At 45.1% G+C, this 23,620-nt stretch overlaps 1 protein-coding gene across 1 annotated transcript in view; it reads left to right on the forward strand.

Moving 5' to 3' along the window:
* The window catches only part of PTPN14 (protein tyrosine phosphatase non-receptor type 14), a 151,511-nt gene that overhangs the window by 53,387 nt on the left and 74,504 nt on the right, over positions 1-23,620 (forward strand). Inside the window, 2 exon segments of the mRNA XM_070396862.1 lie at positions 6,262-6,587; positions 19,892-20,061. Coding sequence (XP_070252963.1) covers positions 6,414-6,587; positions 19,892-20,061 — 344 coding nt within the window. The 5' untranslated portion in view covers positions 6,262-6,413.

Genomic DNA, 23,620 nt, shown 5'->3' on the forward strand with positions numbered 1-23,620 from the left:
ACTTGGGTGGTGGGAATGTTCTTGTAGAAACCTCAGTTCCATCTTTCTGTCCCCCTGAAGAGCACCCGTGAGCTGACTAACCTCTCATTGCTGTTCTCCGCAGTTTAAGCCTCTCTGAGGCCTCCAAAAGTCGGACCTCTCTAAGCTCCAAATTCCTCAAGTGTCTCTGAGGTCACCAGGGGGCCCTGCCCTATCTTGGCAGCAAAAACTCAACCCTTTTCAGGATTCATTCTTTCTCTCCTTGTAATGACAGATATTTATTTAGCTCCACGTTAGGTTTATAGGAGACCACAAAGCTGAATGTGACACAGGTCTTGCCCTTCAGGATTCCAAGTGGGGAACTAAAACACATGCGGGAGTTTCTCCAGGAAAGGGAGACTGGGGTGCCGTCAGCTGTAGAGACACAGCCACACAGATTATAAGGCAATTTGGAAGCAAGTTCCCACTCCCCCAAAAGACCCGTTGCTAACCCCAGACACTATACACACGTAGTTGAGAGTCAAGAAGAAGGCTAGTCTCCTTACCCACTCGGGATGTGCTGCGTACGACTTCCATCAAGTGAGCAACTCCTTTCTGCTCCAAGTGTCAGGGCTGGTGATGACAAGTGGTAGGGCTGGGAGAATGCCAAGTTCATTTATTTTTTACTTGAGACTTTTCTATCGATTTTTAGAGAGAGAGAGAAGAGAGGGAGAGAGAGAGAAACACCTATGTGAGAGCAAAACATCCATTGGCTGCCTTCTGCATGTCCCCTACTAGGGATCGTGCCCACAACCCCAGCATGTACCCTAAGCGGGAATCAAACCAGCAACCTTTTGGTACGTGGGGCGAAGCCCAGCCAACTGAGCCACACTTGCCAGAGCACATGGTTCATCTTTATGCCTGGTCCCTTTCCGCAGGGAATTTCGTAGCACATAGCTCCATCTTAAACTCTGTATTCTTTGCTTTGCCTTTTTCTTTTCTTTTTTAAAGCCTTTCTCCACAGTAGCTGGTAGGGTACTCAAAGCCTTCTTTTCACACCTGCCTTGCTCTCCTTTGAGTGACCAGCTTGCAGTGCTGGGGAGAAGGAGGGACTGTACCACTCTGCTGAGTGCCCTGAGAACATTTTCTCATTTCCTGCTCACAAACAGGTGGGGTAAATATTGTCTTTGTAGATGAGGAAACTGAGGCTGAGAGAGGATAAATGACTAACATTCACCCCAGGCCTCTCTGGTTAATGCCAGTTCTTGCCCAAAGGTTTGCCCGTGTTCTTTTCCTTAAGGGTGAACTTGGGTTCTCAGAAGCACTCAGCTCACCCTCCTCTGTGCAGTGACTTTCTCCAGTGCAGTCATTAATGTTCACTTTCCTTTGCTTTACTGCGACAAAGACCCTGAGTTAGAGAGTTCTCAGTGTGTGTGGCACTTGTCTTTTTTGTTTTGTTTTGTTTTTTTCTTTGCTTCTTATTCCCAGTTACTCTCATCACTAAAGGGCTAGCATCTAACTCTTACTTTTCTTTCTAAGGTGTACCTAAGAAAAGGGGGATTAATGGATTATATTTTAAGATTAGAATAAATTAATCTTTACTGTTAGTTTTACTATCGATAGTAACAAAAGAGACTTGTTTAACCTTCATGATTGGTTATTAGCAACAATTGCAGCTCATATATGTATTAGATATGTTCTTTATGAGTGGATCAAGAAAATTCTGTATTTTAGATGAGTGTTTATTTTTAAAAGAGCTTTCTGTTTTAAGAAACACCTTGTAGTAAATAGAAAGACAACTGCCTAACTGTTGAAAAGCCAGTTTCATCAGGAAAATCTGAAGTATCATGAACATGTGACCTTTCTATGAGAGTATGGCATTTAGTTCTAGGTTTTATTTTATTTCTTTATTTTTAATTTTCACCCGAGGACATTCTTAGAGGAAGGAGAGAGAGAAAGAGAGAGAGAGAGTGAGAGAGAGAGAGAGAGAGAGAGAGAGAGAAAGGAAGAAAGAGAAAAGAAAGAAAGAAAGAAAGAAAGAAAGAAAGAAAGAAAGAAAAAGGACTTTCTGTATACACCCATACATGGGATCCAACCCACACTCTAGGTATGTGTCCTGACCAGGAATTGAACCAGCAACACTTCGGTGCACAGGAGGACAATGCTCAACCAACTGAGCCACTTGGGCCGGGCTGGTTCTAGGCTTTATAATGTTCATGTGTTGAGTCCCCAGCGAACCACATGGGGAAAGTGAGAAAGGCGCCAGGAGCCAGGCTGTGTAACACAGGACTCGCTAGTAGACTTCATGTCGATTCTGTTGTATGGTGGGATATCAGAGTCCTTGTCTCTCTGTCTTTCAAGGACAAAGCAGAGGAATTGGGCTTACACACAGCAGGGAGCTGGCTTGTGTTTAAGGTAGAACTATATTCTCCTCCGGAGAGTTCAGAGGAGGATGAGTGACAGATGCTGTGGAATCTTCAGGAGCTTAAATATTCGAGGTGATTCATAGACTCTTAAAATGCTCAGACTGAAAGGGACTGGGCGGTCATTTCTGACCTCCCTCTCGTTAGAGATTAGTGTCACACAGATTGTTTACCTGGGATACTTCAGGTGTAGCCCTTCCTGAAGGTAAGGAATGTTGTAAATGACAGCCTGGGAGTTCTTTCCAGAAGCCCAGCTCTGTGAGCACACAGTTCTGGCTGTAAATGCCGCGAGCTTTTCATTGAGGTCAGTGGTGTGGGTCTTAAAAATGGAGGAAACCTGCTTCTAGCTTTGAAGGAGTTTAGAGTCAAGATGTGTAGATACTTCTGACATAAATCAGTTTGCTCTGTTAAATAAGCATGAAAATGACTGTGGGAGTTCGGCCAAGGTGATCTGAGGGCAGGATCAGAGAAGTCCACGGGGAGAGGCAGTGCCACTGAAACGGAGCCGCAAGGAGTAGGTGTGGCTGGAATCTGGTTAGTACCTGCGTGGAGGGTTGCCTTTTTTTTTAAACCTTTTGATTGTGAAAATTGTTAGATACACAGAAAAGCGAAAAGAATCGTGCCGTGGATACCTGGACACCTACCACCTAGATTCAGTAGCTGTTAATGTTTTGTCATCCTTGTTTCAGCTCTGAACGTGTGTGTGTACCTATGTGCGTGTGTTGTTTTTAGCCGTTTGTTAGTCACAGGCATCGTGACATTTCACCCCTCAGTATATCCATTGGCCTCTCCTAAAGCCATTCACCGGCATAAGCGTAATTCCACTACAAAAAATGGAAGAAATTTAACAACAATACATTATATTCAATTCCTGTTCTCTATTTCAAATTTCCCTAATTGTCCACATCTTCTTATTTTTTTTTCACACCTCGGTTTGATGAAGGGTCACACCTTGCATCTTGTTTTTCTAACTCCTAAATCTCTCTCTCTTTTTTTTTTCCTTTTCAAATGAAATGTATTGGGGTGACATTGGTTAATATGATCACACAGGTTTCAGGTGTGGGTTTCTATGGTACAAGATCTGTATACTGCACTGGGTGCCCCCCACCCCCTAAACCTCTTTTACCCTAGAGCAGCCGCCTTCTAATCTCACCTGCTCAGTTTTTGCTTCATGACATTGACCTTTAGAAGGACCGGACCAGTTTTCTGATAACCTTTTTGTTGCTACCTTACCAGGGAAGTTTCTTGCAAATTGAAGATTGAAAATGTTGTGGAAAACTTAAAATAGTCAGGTATTGTGTAGGAGATATCTTGGCAGGTTGTCCGATGTTGTTCCTGAGATACCATTTTCAGTATCTAATACGCTTTACTCTTTATTTGCAACAATAAGATAAGGCAGCTATAAAATGTTAGAACAGTTTAGAAGTCTATAAACTATAAAGCGAGAGTTCTGTTTAATGTCGCCACTGTGTAGTCCCGAGATAACAGTTCATCGCTTTGGTGGACTTATCTTCTTTCCCATTTCTGTGTTTTTGTTTTGTTTTTTTTATGTATTATAGAAACCCTTGTTGTGCAGCTTGCTTTTTGCCTCACTAACTGTGCGTTTTGGACGGAATCCCACAGAATAGGTAGCAAGGGTTGTTTTTAATAGTGGCTGGGATTCGTGTGCACCAAGCCAGCCACATTCCTTCATCGGTGTTTAAGATGAGACACACCCAAATTGTAAAGTGCCGGGCCCAGGATTAGCTATGTGGCTTGTGCCCACAGAGCAAATATTTTCCTCTGTGTGAGGCTCCCCAGCTAATATAGGAATTGAAGCTTGGTGTTCTGTGCCCTGTGTTTCAACAAGTTGTGGGAATGCGTGAGTAGTAAACTCTTCAGGGCTCTGTATTTGAATTCTGGCTCTCTTTTTGTCTTTTCTGGGCGGGTCCCTCCATCCTCCTTTCTGTAGATATCAGGAGCTCATCAGGTTGGCCTACCTTGGAAGTAAACATGATACTCTGCCAACATAAAGTGATTAAGAAATGTTAATCTATTTTACCAAGTCACAGACTCTACTGGCATGTATATTTTAAACCATCGTAAAACATATCCCTGTCATGCTAAGGAATGTGCCGAGGGCAGGCATCAAAGACCGGCTGGGGGAGTGTGGGGAGTGTGTTTTGCTGTGTTTTAGGTTTATGCTCTGACAACCTTTGTGAGGCCCGGGATACTGACTCGGAGTGGTTGCTAAATGTTGAAGCCATTTCATTTATTTATTTAGTTATTTTTTTCTATGTTTTTATTGATTTCAGAGAGGTAGGGAGAGGGAGAGATAAAAACATCAATGATGAGAGAGAATCATTGCTTGGCTGCCTCCTGCACGCCCTCTACTGGGGATCAAGCCCACAACCCGGGCATGTGACCTCCTGGTTCATGGGTTGATGCTCAAACACAGCCACACCGCCGGGCCCATTTTATTTATTAGTTCAAGAATTCCTGCAAGTAGTTATTCATACTTGTCCATTCAAGTGTCAGGGGGGCTCAGAGGTAATTCTATGGATGAAGGGTTTGAAGGCTGGCTGAACTGCCCGACGCAGGGAATCAGGTTAACAGAGGGATCATGGGAACAGGAGATGGTCATGTGAGCTTGATATGGAGAGCAGGAGGTTGAACAGAGGGGCTGTCTGGCCATCTCTGGCTTCTTTGGAAGGTATGAGCCTCCCCGTGAGAGTGTTGCTGGCTCAGGGTGGGACGGTAAAGCCACTTGGTTGTTGTTGTTTTATTGTTGGGTTCTCCATGGCAATGATGTCATCACTGGCATTTGGTGGACCACCAGGGTGTCAGGAAATCTCGTTTTTAGTAAGTTAAATTATCGGTAATTTGGTCCCAGGGCTTTTGCATAAGCATTTTGTAAAAGGACAAAATGATGATAGGGGTGGTTCCCCATATCTAACTGTCTAAATATTTGGTAAAAAAGGACAAGCACATTAAAGAATTCATATATTTAAAAATGTTTTTTTAAAAGCAGGAAGCTGCCAACTGTATTAATTGTGTATTTCCTCCACATTCTGTTATCCTTTCTCAGTAAATAAACAAGAAAATAAGTGATAAAATATCAAAATAAAAACAAAGGCCAATCATGTTACTGAAAGTAGAGAGGCAGATTTTAATTTCGGGATCAGTGAATCCTTGGTAAACCAACAAAAACCTTGCTTTTTCTCTCTGCAAAACAGGGATCATAAAATCTACACCACAGGGTTGTTCATGGGATTGAAATGAGATAATATATATTTAGAAGTTAAAGAAACAGTGTTGATTCCACTCCGATTGCTCTCTCGGGCAGACAGGATTGTACAGTGAAAAAAGCATGTGAGTTGAGGTTGCATAGACGTTGGTGTGAATTCTTTGCCATGTATGAGTTCCTTTATTTAATTAATTAATTCATTTGCACCTCAGGATATATTTATTGATTTTAGAGAGGGAGGGAGGGAGGAAGAGAGAGGGAAACATCAGTGTAAGAGAGAAACATCTTGGTTGCCTCCAGTACGTGCTCCAACCGGTGATCGAACCCACAACCTAGGTATGCGCCCTGACTGGGGATCGGACCTGAAACCCTTTTGGTGTACGGGATGAAGCTCCAACCGACTGAGCCACTGGCCAGTGCTTGGATGAGTTGTTTTCATCTCTCTGAATCTCCATTTCTTCGGCTCTAACCGAGGAGTATATCATGTCACCCTTGCAAGATAAGATAAAGTGCATGGGCTCTCCCAGGTGTCTTGCAGGTTCTGGAATCTGGATGTTGATCCGGGGGAAGAGGGCTGTCTGTGCATGTGAAAAATGTGCCGTATCACCTACAACTTCCCCTCCACGAATGACCTTGCTCCTTTTCTGTTTGCAGCGACCCTGCAGCGTGCCACCCCGGGCATGGACACCTTCTCCCGTGTCTGGAGGAGCACGGCTGGTAGTGCCATCGCCAGGTCCCGAAACTGCTAAGGCCATCTCAGGGGCGTGGGCGCCAGGAGAGGAGGGCGACACCCGAGGGCCAGAGCCATGCCTTTCGGCCTGAAGCTCCGCCGGACACGGCGCTACAACGTCTTGAGCAAGAACTGCTTCGTCACCCGCATCCGCCTGCTGGACAGCAATGTCATCGAGTGCACGCTGTCGGTGGAAAGCACGGGGCAGGAGTGCCTGGAGGCCGTGGCCCAGAGGCTGGAGCTGCGGGAGGTAAGGGTGTGAGTGTGGCGGGTGCGCGAGCGAGAACTCACCCAGGGGACCTCCACCTGTCTCTGCACCTGCCTTGCCTTTCCGCCTCAGCCTGGTGTTTAGAAGAATCATGTTATATTAGCAGGGGCTCGATCTTACAGCCTTCAGTGGAGAGAAGCGAGAACACACCTAGAGCTCCCAGGGCGTGACCGCCTCCCTTTGGTTTCCACTGATGGCAAGGGTTAGGGGGAGTTGGAAATGAGAGGCTCTCCTCGCCAAAGTCATTTTCTGTCTGTAAAAGGGTGGAGTGGGTAGCTGGGGTGGCATCCCGGCTGCCTGTCAAGGCGAGAACGCCCACGTAGGGAGGGATGCAGCTGCCTGCCTTCCTTTTTTGCTCGTTTGTTTCTTGGTTTCCCTCTTCAAAGGGAAGAAAAAGAGAATAAGCATTTAGAGTGAGTGTGAGCAGAGGGGTTTTTTGTAGGAGCGTGGAACATGGAGTTTTGTTCCCTTTAAGATTCCTCCTCCTGACCCTCGTTTCCTTTGTACCGTCTGTGCGACTTCTTTGGGCTTTAAGCAAACCCAGGTTGACTATGCAGTCAGTCATGGCATTGCTCTTAAGGAGAGCCTCTTACTCAGGGCAGCGTGTCCTTCCGAACAAGCAGGCCCTGCGGTTTCCAGTCTTACAGACACTCGGGAGAGGAGACGTGGTGAGCAGCGCACACAGCATTTGTCTTGAGAACCATGTGTCATACCGGCTGGTGGGTAAGGGAATGGTTGAGTGGTTGCTGGAGCTGAAATGACTATAGCTCCTGAGATTCAACCCCTACTCGTAGGCCCTGTGACATCCTTGCCCAAGACCTCACGGTGATGGAGAAGAGGGGTGGTGCCTGTTGGAAGTGATTGATGGATGGTGTTGGATCCCCGCCCCTCACGAGCCACCTTCTCTCCATGTGCATATAGGATGTGGGGTTACGGGAAGTAGTCTCCTCCCCTTGGCGTCTTCCACAGGCCGACTCTTATCCCCTGAGGGGCTGTTCTGCCTGAGCTCTTTTGCTTCCTGCTGGCCTTCATGTTTATCCTCTGGTTTCAGAGGTCAGTTCTTCCTTCCGAGTTTATTCTCCTGGGTAGGAGCCTGTCCTGCCCAGCAGACTTGTCTAGCTCTGTAGCTGACACACTAGAATAAACATGCTCTGTCCTCTTTTGTCTATGGCTGGCTCTTTTTTGCTTATTAGTAACCCATTTGGGTAGATTTATTTATTTATTTTTAAATAGTTTTATTTATTTTAGAGAGGAAGGGAGAAGGGGAGAGAGAGAGAAACATCAATGATGAGAGAGAATCACTGATCGGCTGCCTCCTGCAAGACCCCTTACTGGGGATTGAGCCCGAAGCCTAGGCATGTGCCCTTAACTGGAATCGAACCTGGGACTCTTCAGTCCGCAGGCTGACGCTCTATCCACTAAGGCAAACTGGCTAGGGCTGGAAATATGTATTTAAACATAGGGCTGTGCATGAATATAAAGGAAAAACCTTAATGCTGTAGATCAGTTGTGCAGAAAGCTGGTCTAAATTCTTGGCAAACATTTAGTTACAGATCATTTAAAAATATATGCAGTGATTTTACTTTTGAGTATGGTATTCCCAGTAAGTCACATTAGAGTAATTAAGTATTCTTCACGTGCACTGGGAGGCATAGAGCCTGTGGCTAAGTAGTTACAGGCGCAGCCTTTGGAGTCTTGGACTTGAGTTCAACTTACAGTTCTGTCGCTTTTTAGTTAGGTAACCTTGGAAAAGTTACTTCATTTCTGGAAAATGGGCATAATGACCCTCACTTTACTTAGGGCCGTTGTCAATATTAAAAGAGGTACAGTATGGGAAATGTGCAGTGCTGTCTCTAATATAATAACATGTCATTGTTCCAATTTGAGAGTCTTTTTCAATGAAGAAAATCTTGAGCAACTGCCGTTCATCGGACATTGTTGTTAAGATGTGCACAGACTGCCCAGCTGGTGTGGCTCAGTGGTTGAGCATTGACCTATGAACCAGGTGGTCATGGTTTGATTTCCAGCCAGGGGACATGTCCGGGTTTTGGGCTCCATCCCCAATAGGGGGCATGCAGGAGAGGCAGCCAATCAATGATTCTCATCATTGATGTTTCTCTCTCTCTCTTCCTCTCCTTTCTTGTCTGAAACCAATAAAAATATATATTTTTAAAAAAAGATGTGCACAGACTAGTAGGGGAGTTCAACATTTACACGAACAGCTGTGAACGAATGTGATCCATGCTGAGATGCAATGCAGGGGCAGCCGTGCCCTCCTGCCCCGCTGGACACCGCAGCCCTGGCAGGGAGAGGAAGCCTCAGGGAAAGGAGGAACAGGGACTTGAAGGAGACAGAGGAGATCAGCAGGTGGAAGAGAAGGCGAGGTCACCCTGGGTGTGGGGTACAGGATTTTTGCAGATCCAAGGATGTGAAAAAGCAGCACATTCTTGGGGACTGAAAAGCCACCTCTGCCAATCACCAGGTAGAGCTCCAGCGGAAGGCGCAAGGTGAGGCGTGCCTGGAGATGCGTAGGGTTAGTCATTACTCTCCGCAAACTATTGTTCCTGGCGGTGAGAGGGCAAAGGTCAAGCCCGGATTATCCCACAACCGTGTTGTCACAAAGGCCAAAGCAGGGAAGTCACATTCTGCTGTCAGGTGTGTGTGGCAGGGTGACTGATCCTCTAATGCTCAGGGGTGGTGCGAGCTTAGTGCTGGCTTTATTTTGACGTGCCCCCAGCGGGCGCGTCCGCATGAGAGCACATCACTTTCTTTTCTAATTGTGTGCTTTTGTTCTGTGACAGATGGCGTCTGAGCTATGGCCTTTTGAGAAACAATCTGGTAGCTACTTCTGAACTGAAGGGTGAGCTAGAGCAGTCGGTACTTTGTTCCTCTTTTGTGCTTCCACACCTGGAGGAGGAATGCACCCTCCACTCCGAGGCCCAAGTCGGAGGGGTGACCGGGGTCTGCTCCACTCACTTGACTTTGTATTGGGGTCAGTTTCCAAATAGAGCCTTCGGCGCTTCAGAGGAGAAAGTGGACATCCATCTGAAATAGAACAACACGTTTGGTCTTGATGAGGCTTGGAAACCCGATTCGGGCGGGTATTGCCTTTTGCCAGTAGAAGTGCCCTGTGGTTTAGGTGTATCCTAAACTTGGTAATAGCTTCATATCAGGAAAGGAAAATTAATTTCGATTTAATTTTAGATCTGCATTAATTACAATTTGTGTTTCGCCACTTAGTTTTAGTAGATAATTTTATTTTTTTAAATGCGGTTTTAGGTTTACAACAAAATTGGAAAGCAGAGTTCCATGTACCACCTGCCCCCACCTGCCCTCCTCTTCTCCTCCGCCATCAACATTCTGAATCACAGGGAGCATTTGTTACAATTGATGAATCCACGTTCATACATCCTTGTCCCTCCAAGTTCACAGTTTACATTAGGAGAGAGAGAGAGAGAGAGAGAGAGAGAGAGAGAGAGAGAGAGACAAAGAGAAACATTGATTTTTTTTGTTCTACTTATTGATGCATTCATTGGTTGCTTCTTGCATGTGCCCTAACCAGGGATCGAACCTGCAACCTTGGTGTATTGGGATGATGCTCTAACCAACTGGGTCCATTAGGGTTCCCTCTTGGTGTTGTACATCCTGTGCATTTTGACAGATGTGTAATGCCATGTGTCCACAGGGGAAGCTTTTTGAGGGTCAAGTCTGGTTCTGAATGCACTGATGTGCTGCCGTGTCAAATGGCATCCAGATGGCCCAGGCCTGGTTCCTAGGTCAGCACATACAGTCCCGCCCAGGGAAGCTGAATATAATAGGGTCCCTGCTCCCAGAAACCCCAGAGTTTAGAGAAGAGGACAAACAAGCAGCAAAGCAAAGGGAACAGTCCGTACCGAGGTACAGAAACAGGAAAGCCCATGGAATTTTCAGGGAAGGGCAGAGTTCAGTTTGCACCGATCCGTTTGTGTGTGTGTGTGTGTGTGTGTGTGCAGGGGTCATGGCGGGGAGGACAGGAGTGTGGAAGGGCTGGGAGGAGTCCGAGTTTGAAGGTTTGAATGTATCTGGATAGGGAATTTTAGCCAGATCCTGTAGGAGATCGTTTCTAAAACGTGTCACCAAAATAATGAAAACAACCGCCACCCTTTGCTGGTAATGTGCTACCTGTTGTGCTGAGCACCTTCCACGTGTCAACTACTTAATTCTCATAACAAGCCTGGAAGGTGGCTCTCCTGCTATCCCTGTTTTACGGATGTGGGACCAGAGTTCAGGCTGCCCTGCCCGCTTTCCCTGGGCTGGCTCACACCCAGGCAGGCTGACTCTACCATTCTAATTCCCAGGGATGTGTAGTGGCAGAAGAGGGGCCGTGGTCCACGATTTCGGAAATGCCCTTGTAAGTTCTACAGGTTTAGAAAAGAAACGCTGAACTCAGTGTTTCACAGTTATTTTAGTTTTCTATTAAATCCTCTCTGAATTGCTTGGGGAATAAAATGCAGCCGTGAGATGGAAAGCCGTGGAAGGATTTCAAGGCGGAGCCTGACATTGATCACCTTGGGTTGAGGACCGTGGTCAGCAAACTGTGGCTCGAGAGCCACATGCGGCTCTTTGGCCCCTTGAGTGTGGCTCTTCCTAAGCCTTAGGAGTACCCTAGTTAAGTTAATGACAGTGTACCTACCTATATAGTTTAAGTTTAAAAAATTTGGCTTTCAACAGAAATTTCAATCGTCGTACTGTTGATATTTGGCTCTGTTGACTAATGAGTTTGCTGACCACTAGTTTAGGAGAAGAACCAAAGAGCAAAAGAGGAATGGGGATTGGAGGGACAGGAGCATCAGAGATGGCCATTAGGTAGACGTAACAATAATCCTGGCAAGAGGAAATAAAATGAATTCCCCTTGCCAGGATTATTTTTAATTGTTTTAAGTTCAGAACAAAAAAAAAAAATAGGTATGAGTTTCTGGCCAGGAACTTCATTAAAGGAAGGGATTTAAGAGATACAGAAAATTAGAATTCTGATAATATACAACATATTTGGATTCATGGATTTCACCCATTTTTTTTCCCCCAAATGAAATACTCAGTGGCACTTTTAACGTATAAAATGCAGCTGTTCTGTTTGCAGAAGGGATGGCTGGCGGGAGTTCCATTTCCTGTGTCCTTTTTTGCCCCCAACCCAGTTTGAAAAATCACTGCCCTAGGTTAAGAGAGAAATAGTTAAAGCAATGTGGCCTTATGACTGATTCTCATATTTTAAAAATAAATACATGGAGAAGCAGCAGAGTTGAATGGCTAGGAAGCTGAGCTTGGATCAGACTACCTGAGTTTGAACCCCGGCTCTGCCACTTCTTAGCTGTGTAATCTTGGGCAGTTGCTTAACTGCTGGTGCCTCAGTTTTCTTATCTGTAAATGGAGATGTAATAGTAACAGCCTCCATGAGTTGTCGGGGCATTAAATGAGTTTGTTTTTGCCATAGTATGGACAGTGCTTGGATGGTTGAGTAACCGTCCATGTTTCAATAGGGTGGTCTCCTCGACAGGACACCGCACATGCTCTCTGGACTCTGCTCCTATGCTTTCAGGGAACTGGCTCTCCCCCTTTTGTAAGTCTGCTTGTTCCACTTAAAAAAATATTTGTATTGATTTCAGAGAGGAAGGGAGAGGGAGAGAAAGATAGAAACATCAATGATGAGAGAGTCATTGATCAGCTGCCTCCTGCACACCCCACACTGGTAATTGAGCCTGCAACTCAAGCATGTGTCCTGACCGGGATTCGAACCTTGACCTCTTGGTTCATAAGTTGACTCTCAACCACTGAGCCACACCGGCTAGGCTGCTTGGTCCACTTATAGATGGCTTTTGTTATCACATACTGACCTTACATTAAGCCAAAATCTTTCAATGACTGGAACAGTTACTATTCATTTAAGACCGTGCAGCTGTTGAGCGCTTAGAGTGTGCTAGTTTGAACTGAGATGTGCAGTAAGTGTAAAAAATGCATCTGATTTTGAAGGCCTACTATGGAAAAAAGTTAAGATATTCCATTAATCATTTTTATGTTAGTTACACGTTGAAAGCATCATATTTCGAATGTATCATTTAAAATAAAAGTTATTACAGTTAATTTTATGTCTTTGTACTTTTCCATCTAGCTACTAGAAAATTTAAAATTAAATATGCGGCTCCCAGCCCTAACTGGTTTGGCTCAGTGGATAGAGCGTCAGCCTGTGGACCGAAGGGTCCCAGGTTAGATTCTGGTCAAGGGCATGACCTTGGTTGTGGGCATATCCCCAGTAGGGTGTGTGCAGGAGGCGGCTGATCGATGTTTCTCTCTCATTGTTGTTCCTAACTCTCTATCCCTCTCCCTTCCTCTCTGTAAAAAAATCAATAAAATATATTTAAAAAAATATGTGGCTCCTATTTTTACTAAACATGGCAAGGGAGCCATGCTAATAGTAGTAAATAATACAAAGAAGTCTAATAAAATGTAAAAATATGCTAGCATTATTTCCTTTAGGGATAATCTGACTCTAGTTTTAATTAGGAAACAATAAATAGAGGAGGGGTAAATACTTGAACCAAGGTGCCTGAGTAACTCTATTCAACTTAGAGAACTGTTGTTCTATGAGGAAGTCCAGCCTTCTTGGGAAAGTGAATTCAGTAACTCCTGGCCTCTCCAAGGCTAGACTAAAAACACTGGTTTTTAAAAGAACCGCAAGAAAAAAAATCCATAATCATTTCCTAGGGTGGGTGAATATCATCCTCCAGTGTATCCCCCTTTTCATTTGTAAATTTTTATTTTTGTCTTTCCTAAAAGCTGATTTATCCAAAGCTACTGGCTGCAGGAAAGATGCCTTGCATTTTGCAATTTTCATCATGGCTGGAGTGTATAAAGATATGGAATCTTAAACATGCATTTCCTATCATCAAAGAAAAGCTAACTTACTTTAAGGATATTTCTGTGGTTTGCTTGTATGCTAATGTTTTCAGAATTGGTAACTTAAGTGTGAGTGTGGGAGTATTTGTTTGATTCCATGGAACGCCTAATTTCCTGACCCTGTCAGATAATAGTGGCATTTGCTGTACTTCAGAGCCTGCTTCACCACAGCCATGTACGTTTGTATGTGCAGGGGACTAAAATAATCAACACCGATAAAGAATCAATTGAAAAGTAGTCTGCTCGGGAGATTTCCAGTCTTCCAGTTTGTATTGCTTTTTGTCTTCGTAAGGATAATAATCTTTTTAGCTTAATGTCAGTTCTGTGAGGCAAATTAACACCAGTGTCTATTTTCTCTAGACATAGAGACTGTAGGTGAAATCATTCCCCCAGTCTTAACTTGTAAGTCTTCATCTTTTTGCCTATTCGGAGTGATTTTTTCGTGGCTATGAGATTTGCTTCCTGGGTCTATGTTACTCTGCAGTGTCTTTTCCTGTACTGTGATGAAGAGATTGGCCAGGAAAATGAAGGTGGTGCAGGAGTAAATTATAGATGTGTCAGCTCTAGAAATCTCAGACATACCTAGAGGAGAGGTTGATTGCACACAAGTTGTTTTGTACAATTATCCTCCTGATGAACAGTGGCTTATTTTCCAAAGCCACTGGAATGTGATCGCATGAAGCGCAGTTTCAGAGCCCACCTGGACATTTTCAGAAGTATTTCCCCAGCCTCGGTGGAAGTTTTAGTGCTTTACCTAATTCCTGTATATTTTATGTGGAGGCAGAGCAACTCTCTGTTTCTAACTTTACAACTGAAGTACTGCAGGCAACCTGTTACAACTTGGTGCAAGAAATTTTAAACTTTTGCTTCTGGATGATTAACTCTTCAGAATGCTTGAGATAAGATCATGGACTTAATCCCTAGTAATTGCCAAGGCTGTGTCTGTAACCCTTACAAATAGCATTAAAGCTGTGCCATTGGTCGAAAAATTAGAAAAAAAAAAACACCTAACAACCCCCAAGAAATCTTTTCCTGTTAATAGCCAGTGTTGCTGGGGAGGGGGAGAGGGATAACACCATCTCTACAAATAAATGAACAAATGAATAAAAAAATGCTCCAGAGTGGCCCTGACTGGTGTGGCTCAGTTGGTTGAGTGTCATGCCATGCACCGAAAGATCACCGGTTCGATTCCCTGTCAGGGCACGTATCTGGGTCCTCTGTGGGAGTATATACATCAGAGGCAAACGACTGATGTTTTTCTTTCACATCGATGTTTCTTTCTCTCCCTTTCCTTTCCTCTCTTTCTAAAAATCAATAAAAACATATTTTAAAAAAACAACTAACAGTGCTCCAGACTGTTTTGGAAGACCATGACTCCCTACAGTCTTTTCATGATACCAAAAGAGAGAGACCTTATTTTGACACTAAAATAGTCACACACCACTCTATCACTGAAGAAACTAACATATTTTTGAGTGCCTGCATATACGTTTGCTTCCTCTGTTCAAATGCAAAGCTCCAAGCCAAGCAAACCAGGAAACTACTCATGAAAATGACAACTTAACGTGGCTCCCCTGTGTCTTTTCTTACTGGTGCATTTTTAGTAACTGATTCAGAGGTACAGTTCCTCTCCTGGGAGCTGGTTCTCCTGTCTTCTTTTCTCATCATTTGCAATAAACTCATTGCAGAATTCACACTTGAGCTGTTTTTCCAAGAAAACGAGAGGAATAAAAAGGGATTGACAGCTCACCAGGAGGTATGGTGAAGAAGAGGTGGGCCTGGCTTAGGTTGGGTGCCTCAGAGATAGACCAATCAAGTATTCCCCGAATTTACTTGGGAAACACAGTGGGAGCCCTTTGATCACGGAGGAGCTGGTTTCTATTCGGAGTCATCCACCACGTTCTCCTCAACCGTGTGGGGATGTTTAGCAGTGAGGCTCAGCTTCCAGAATGCAGCTGGAGTGGAAGTTGGCAAGTCAGCTGTGAACAGGCCTGCTGTGGTCCCAGCTGGGCCTGAGGGGAGGATGGTCCGTTGGCTAACACACAGGAAGTTGGTTGGTGCCCATGTTAATTGAAGTGAGCGGTTAGGTTCTGATTCCGTTTCCTGCGTGGCACTGTGTACACATGGCAGAACACACCAGTGCCGCATTGCAAACTTGAGAGCTGGGTAGGAACTTTTTTGTTTGTTTGTTTGTTTTTTGTTGTTTTTTAAAAAAATATATTTTATTGATATTTTACAGAGAGGAAGGGAGAGGGATAGAGAGTTAGAAACATCGATCAGCTGCCTCCTGCACACCCCCCACTGGAGATGTGCCCGCAACCAAGGTACACGCCCTTGACTGGAATCGAACCTGGGACCCTTGAGTCCGCAGGCTGACGCTCTATCCACTGAGCCAAACCAGTTAGGGCTGGCTGGGTAGGAACTTTGAGATGGGTTTTCTCCTCTACTGAATACCCCAGAGCCCAGATACAGCTGGCGTAGGAATGAGGGCGGTGGCGTGGGCATGGAGAAGGTTACTTTGAGCATAGCTTCACTGAACAGCGTGCGGATGGGGAGCTCATGAATAGACTTTGCTTTTTACTTGACAAGTGAACTCAGCACTTGTACAATTAGGTTGTCTGGCTGTGAGTAGGTAGCAACTGGGTCCGACAGGTCACCTGTCTGATCCAATTCTACCCTGCTTTGGAAACCCCATATTTTGAGTAGTTTTCTGTAATTTTTTTTTTTATTGGGTAAATGCATAACGAGTCACCCTGAAATATGCTGTGTCCTATGGAAAAGGATGTGTTGCAACAACAACACAAATCTTATGCCATGAATTAGGGTGTGTGTTTTTTGCATTAGAAGTGGTTTGCCTTGTTATTTAGAGTTCTGTGCTATCAATGGTGGCTCAGCCCTGTTACCTTACCATGATTTCTCTTGTACCTCATCATCCCCCCTTTCAATGTACGCACCTGTGTGTGCATTTATCTGTGCATGCGTGTGGGTGTGTATGTGTACTCTATAGAATATTCTTGGGTGTGTATATATACTCTGTGGAATATTCTATCTCAGGCTTTTCTTTGGGAGGAGATCAGGTCTGCTTTAACGACTGGGTGGATGGGAATGAGAAAAGGAAATTTAAAATACTGGCCTTTATTAAAGCATAGGAGCAGGAAACAAATTTTTAAAAAATTTCCTTTTGAAAAATCAACCATAGCCTGTTAATGCAGTTACTGAGGGCCCTTTATAATTTGAATGTTACTAATTTGAGTGAATGTTATCCTCTGAATGAAGTAAGGCCCATAAATTATACCCCCAAAAGTCAAGACTACTTTTAGCGAAAGACACTAAATCATGGGCGGCCTGTTAAGTAACTGTGAAGTTTGCCCTCCCTTTCTCCACCCATGCTTATAAAAGGGCTCTTTTCCAACTAAAATACTTACTACATAGCACATTACTGTTTACATATATTACCTCATTTATGCTATGCAGACTCGCCGCTGGCCGTCCAAAATACCCTTCTGTGGCCCTGTGCTCCTTAACAGAATTCAGTATAATGCAGAACCGCCTTGGCCCCTTTCCCAGTTTGTGAAGTACCCAGGTTCCCTCACGTTAAGATTCACCTGAGCCTCCATCATAGATCTCCCAGGACAGCATCTGAATGATGTGCCAGGGTCCCACCAACATCCATAATGAGACTCTCAAGAAAATCCTGTGGGAGCCACTGCTCTGTGACTGTTTTTTTTTCTTACACATTTTATTTTATTTGTGTTTATTGATTTTTAGAGAGAGAGGAAGAGAAAGGGAGAGAGAGAGAAACATCGATGTGAGAGTGAGACATCAGTAGGCTGCCTCCTGCATGCCCCCGGTCGGGGATCAAGCCTGAAACCCGGGCATGTGCCCTGACTGGGAACGGAACTGGCAGTCTCTTGGGGTACGGGATGACCCCCAGCCACCTGAGCCACACTGGCCAGGGCTCTTACACCTTTCAGATTTTGGTGTGATGGACAGACAGGCTTCCCAGCTTTGACTTTGGCTTGCCTTCTCTCATGCAGTTCAGACAACTGCTGTTTTCTGACCCAGTGGTTCATGGGGTAGCCAATAGTGCTGATGAACAAGATTCTTGAGGCTTGCCTGCTTTTCTTCCCAGTGACGATGATGGTGGCAGTAGCATCGGCAGCCGCAGAAGACACCGTTTATGAAGTGGTTACTTAACAGGTGCCCCCCACAGGCACGGTTGGTCGGCGTCACCGCATTTACGCCCCTAGGAGCCTGTGGGTGACAGGCGGCATCAGCATCCCCATTTTACAAATGAGGAAGCTCTGAGGCGTGAGAAGGCACCGGAGCTTGGCCACAGTCCCCGAGGCAGTGAGGGCAACAGCTGGGAGATGAATGACTTCAGAGCCTGTTTTCTTCAGCTCAGCCACATTTCCCTTCCTTGACGTCAGTGGTTCTCAACCTTCTGGCCCTTTAAATACAGTTCCTCATGTTGTGACCCAGCCATAAAATTATTTTCGTTGCTACCTCATAACTGTAATGTTGCTACTGTTATGAATCGTAATGTAAATATCTGATATGCAGGAGGGTCTTAGGCGACCCCTGTGAAAGAGGGTCGTTCGACCGCCAAAGGGATCGAGACCCACAGGTTGAGAACCACTGCTCTTCGTCATCAGTCACATTGGAACAGCTCACGGACTCCCCGAAGCTGGGAGAGGAACAATAGGGTCGGAGTTCACTCAAGCCAGTTTGTCTGAGTCGATAGAAATAGAATCTTGGCTCCGTTTGTTGGCATTTCATTGCTCGAGAAATGCATAGACTTCTGATGTGAACTTGCCCTTTGGGACAGCGTGGAGGAAATTGGATCAAATCACCGCTCCCACCTGAAAGTATCACTTAAAAACACCCTGCAGAGGTTTTGGGCCTCTAGCTGTGTGGAGGCGAGGCCAGGTCTGGTTTTCTAGTAAAGTCAGAGTCAGAACTTTCCCACAGGTCTGGGTAGCGCTGTGGCACGGGTGAGCCACAGTATGGAGGAGGGGCGGCCAGCTGGCGGGGAACATCTGCACAGGAATGCCTTTGGAAATTAAACATCGTCCTGAAAACATTCTTTTGAAGGTAGGTTTCCAGGTGTGCTGTGCAGCATTCGAGGCTGTAATTGAAATAGAAAAGAATGCTTCCAAAGCAGTGAGTGATCTGTTTTTTTGGCGATTGTTGTGCTAATCCTGAAATCTGAGCATCAATTAATATGAAGACAGGATAGGATGCCTAAAAGCACCAGTTTTCATCATTGAGCCCGTCGTTCAAAACTAAACTGGGTGAGGCTTCATGTCCAAGGGTGAAAAATCTCACTTTCATCTATCAAATCCCACCACAATCGGCCAAGAACAGCCACCGGGGGCCCCGTGGCAGCTGCGAAGAGGAGACCCCACCACTCTGAAAGCTTGATGTGGAGGAGAGATTTGCTGAGGTTCATGTAAAATGAAGTGGTCGAGGCAGTGTGGTTTAAAGGACTCCATTAGAGCTCCAAAGGAGAGACTCCATTTTCAGTTAAAATCTGGGACTGGATGGGAATATTCCACACTGTGGACGCTGGCTGTGGGCAGAAGGCTTTGTCCAAGGACAAAGTGGTTCTCAACCTGTGGGTCACCAACCTGTGGGTTGTGACCCCTTTGGGGGTTGAACGACCCTTTCACAGGGGTCGCCTAAGACCATCGGAAAACACATATATCATTACATATTGTTTTTGTGATTAATCCCTATGCTTTAATTATGTTCAATTCATAACAATGAAAATACATCCTGCATATCAGATATTTACATTACGATTCATAACAGTAGCAACATTACAGTTATGAAGTAGCAACAAAAAGAATTTTAATGGTTGGGGGTCACCACAACATGAGGAACTGTATTAAAGGGTCGCAGCATTAGGAAGGTTGAGAACCACTGTTCTAGGAGTTGAGTCATCGGTTTCTCTGCAGCAGGTGCAAGGACTGTGCTTGCCTTGGCCGGCCTGTTCCGTGTGAGAGCACGAGGCACCAGGAGCCACGGGAAAGTCAGCCTTGAGATCTAAGGAAAGAGTCGGCGAGGTCCCCACCCTGCACCACCCCCTCTCCCTGACATGGGTGCATCAGCACCCGCATAGACAAACACAGCCATGGGTGTGGATACTGCCTCTGGGTACTCAGTGTCGATCACAATACATGTGTACATGTGGTTTCTTTTTAAGTCGTCCCAACGTCAAGAAAGTGACAGCTGAATGCTTGTGTATGGGCCGGGGAACCGCGGGGGCCGGGAGGCTGGGAGCCTCGTTTCCTGTGTGGTCTTGGGAAGGCCCTTGCGAGCAGGAACTGATGCTGTTTTGCCCTTTTATCTAGACGCACTACTTTGGCCTCTGGTTTCTCAGCAAGAGCCAGCAGGCACGATGGGTGGAGCTGGAGAAACCGCTGAAGAAACATCTGGACAAATTCGCTAATGAGCCTCTGCTTTTCTTCGGAGTCATGTTCTACGTGCCAAATGTGTCATGGCTTCAGCAGGAGGCCACGAGGTAGGTGCATTTTCCCCGCATTCCGTGTCAGGGCGTGGCTGAGCGGCGAGGCTTCTGATGAAGGACATGAGCTGGTGGTTGATCTAGGGTGTGTGCGTGTGTGTGTGTGTGTGTGTGTGTGTATATGAGTGCGTGTGTTTAGTGGGCAGTAGATGGGGATTCTTTTCCAGTTGCTTTTCAGCTTTAGAATATTTGTTTGAATTCATGTCGCTAACTCCGACTCAACTGTTCCCTACAATGCTCATAAGATAGCAGTGATCCTGAATCAGGTAGAAGTTTGTGTCTAGCAGCACGGCAGTATTCCTTGGAGGCTGTGGGGAAAATATGCTAGAATCGAATTAAAAAAATGAACCTCCTATTTACTGGGTAGCCCACTCCTTCCCTCAATATGTCCCCAAACAAAATGTACCTTCAGTCTTTGGATTTGAGGATTGGGAAGGTAACGGGAGATGGGAGTAGAGTTGAGGAAAATGTTGAGGGGGCAAGAGTTTGGATTGTCTGAGGGTGAATGAGGGGAGACCCACCCGGGGATTGGTCCCTTCCTCCTGCTCAGTGGCTGCTTAACCTTGGAGAGAATCACCTGCCGTCTTTGAAGTGATATTTCCCCTCATTTGCCAAGAGAGGGATTTGGATAAGTTCCTCAAGTTCGGATAGTCTGCGATTCTATGAAGGATGCAAATGCATTTCTGTTGGTGGTGGTATAGTTCACTTATTGGTAAGAGTTTTCCATTAAAATGTCCTTGTCGGGGGGTTAGCTCGTCAAATGGTTATTTGCAGTAATAAAAGGCATTGCTTGAACTCTCTGATTTTTGCCTTTTCCCCGGATCCTGGCATTCCGAGTGCGTGGCAGCAGTGCCAGTGACATGCCGAGACAAAGGAACAAGCGGTATTTGACTTGATGAGTGCATGTGTGGCTTCTTAGATTTGAACTTTCTGAAATAGGTTGTACTTGACATTTTTATATATACATTTTAAGGTAATGGCTTCTATCTTTTTTTTTTTTTTTTTAATAAAAACTGTTGTTAAGTAGGTGGTTTTTCTGTAAACAGAGGGCATGAGATAGCTCACAGTCTGACCCAGAAAACCTGTGTTCAGTCTTTCAGGTGCCGTTCTTTTGAAGCACTCGGTTGTATACTGCCATTCATTGTTTTCAAGTTATTTCACTTATCTAAGCCTTTTCTGTTTTTTAAAAAAATATATTTTTATTCATTTCAGAGAGGAAGAGAGAGATAGAAACATCAATTGTAAGAATCATTGATCAGCTGCTTCATGCACGCCCCCTACTGGGGATCGAGCCCACAACCTGGGCATGTGCCCTTGATCAGAATCGAACCTGGGACTCTTCAGTCAACAGGCCGACTCTCTATCCACTGAGCCAAACCGGCTAGGGCTAAACCCTTTCTGTACAAGATGATTTACACCGCAAATGTGGACGGTACCTGCTGGCTTATGAATCCTTGCTGAGTACTTACACAGTTAGGAACATAGCATTGGGTTAATAAATACTTGCCGATCCATGGCTCTCGGACCATTAACTGCAAGGCAATGAGTAACAAGACTGAAACACGGGCTATAAATTAATGCCTATTGAAAAAAGGCATCCATGAGAAAAAAAAAGAAGTGCTGCTACTTTAGACAGACTTATTCTATAAGGTCTGTTGTTGCGGAAGAGCAGTTGAAATGGTGAGGGACTCGGGCATTGTGCTTTATGAAGGTAAAGAAATCAGTTTGTTTGGAAAAATCGAGACTTGTGAGGGTGTGGTGGTTGCTCTGGGATATATGAAGACTTCTGGGGAAGGAATTCTGTGTCTGCTCTGGGACACAAAATTAGGGCTGATAGTGAGTGAAGTTCAAGGAATTGAAAGACTTTGGTTACTTGGCTCAACATAAGAACATGGTTTCTAACAGTTAAGTCCATAAAAACGTGGGACAAGCAGACAAATAGAAGGGCAAGGCCCCTGGTGTCTGGAATTGCTGGCACAGAGCAGATAGTGATGTGGTGTCCCTGGAGGAGACTGTCATATGGGGTAGGATGTTGGAATAGACCAGTTGCTTAAACAGACCAGGACCTGCTATATCCTAATTACCCGGAGTGTTTATTGTAAATATGGATTCTAGGGCTGTACCAGAAGTCTGCATTGGAATGTCTAAGGCTGGGGATCAGGAGGATGTATTGTTTAAAATAATATTCCTCAGGTGGTTCTGATGTTCGTTCATACTTGGGAATCGATACATCAATTAACCTCTAAAGGTCTTTATAGTTTTAGATTTTCCAGGTAAGTAAAATTAACGCTGCATTATTTGGCTGTCAATATTTGCATTCCTAAGCTGAAAACAAAGCAAAAAGTGTTTAGATCTCAAATTTGAGGTAAAGAGTAAGAGTTGTTGGTGGTGCTGGTTATTGAGGCTGGGGACGAGGGGCACGTTTCTCCTTTTCCTTTAGAATTCCTCTTTGCTCAGTTAGCTTGGTCTGTTTAAGATGAAATTCGCTAAGGAGGGACAGTGTTTTCCAACACCAGATTCTGGAGCCAACTTTATTACTGTCATTTGCTCAGAAAAACTAACAAAGAAAATAATGCAACACTTTGAGGACACTTTTAGGCTCAAACATTAGAACTGAACTGTGTAGATTTCTGATATAACCTTTTATGGTGGAGGATGCTTAAAGTTAGGAGCTGGGTTAGCATGAGGAGGTGTGTGTGTGTGTGTGTGTGTGTGTGTGAGAGAGAGAGAGAGAGAGAGAGAGAGAGAGAGAGAGAGAGAATATGAATGAATATTTTAGGAATTTGTGTTGCCCCCAGGTGCCTTAGAACTGGAATGCTTCAAGGGGTGTCAGAACAAATCAAAGACTTAACCTGGGGAGATGGAGAAATAAGAGAGAAAGATTGTAAGTACAGAAAGGAAAGATTTATAGAGGGAGAAAGGAACGCAGAAGGGACTAACATACACGTGGGAAGGCTGAGGGCCGCCGACAGTGACTCAGGTGTGATTCAGTGAGACCTTCCGTGGGAGGAAGGCACATAGACTAGAGTATAAAGAAGACATGGTTTGGACAGAATCGCATCTTTAAATGCTCAGGGTTTCTGGGTTTGGTGTTAGAGGCCAATAGATGAGCTGAATTCAAGGTGAAGAATGTTACTCAGAGTCATGAGGAGCCTTTGTGGGGTGGGGGTAGGGCGGAAATCTGAGCAGTTTCGGGAGGTTTTAGAAGCATCTGGGGTCCCTTCTGAATGTTGAAGCTCCTGAGGCAGAGCAGCCTGGAGGAGCAGCGGTGGGGCGGGGTTCCCCAGGAATCCTCACGGGAGGAGGAGGGAGGTGACTAACTCTGCAGCCATCCGCTGTTACCCAGTTTCCAGGCGGCTCAGGTGGGAGATGGGCTTTGGCATCTGTGAGCACCTGGGAGTGGCCGTGTCTGCCACCAAACAGTTCGTCTTTGTGATGCCCACAGAGAAAGATATTTGCATAGATTAGAAATAGAAATCTGTCTTTCACTGTGGGCAAACCCGTTGGAGGAGGCAACCCTTCAACCATCTGTGCTTAAAAAATAAGCCTTTGTCTG

The sequence above is a fragment of the Myotis yumanensis genome, unplaced genomic scaffold (genome assembly GCF_028538775.1).
Source record: "Myotis yumanensis isolate MYYU_CA2020_CCGP unplaced genomic scaffold, mMyoYum1.0.hap1 SCAF_17, whole genome shotgun sequence".
Taxonomy (NCBI): domain Eukaryota; kingdom Metazoa; phylum Chordata; class Mammalia; order Chiroptera; family Vespertilionidae; genus Myotis; species Myotis yumanensis.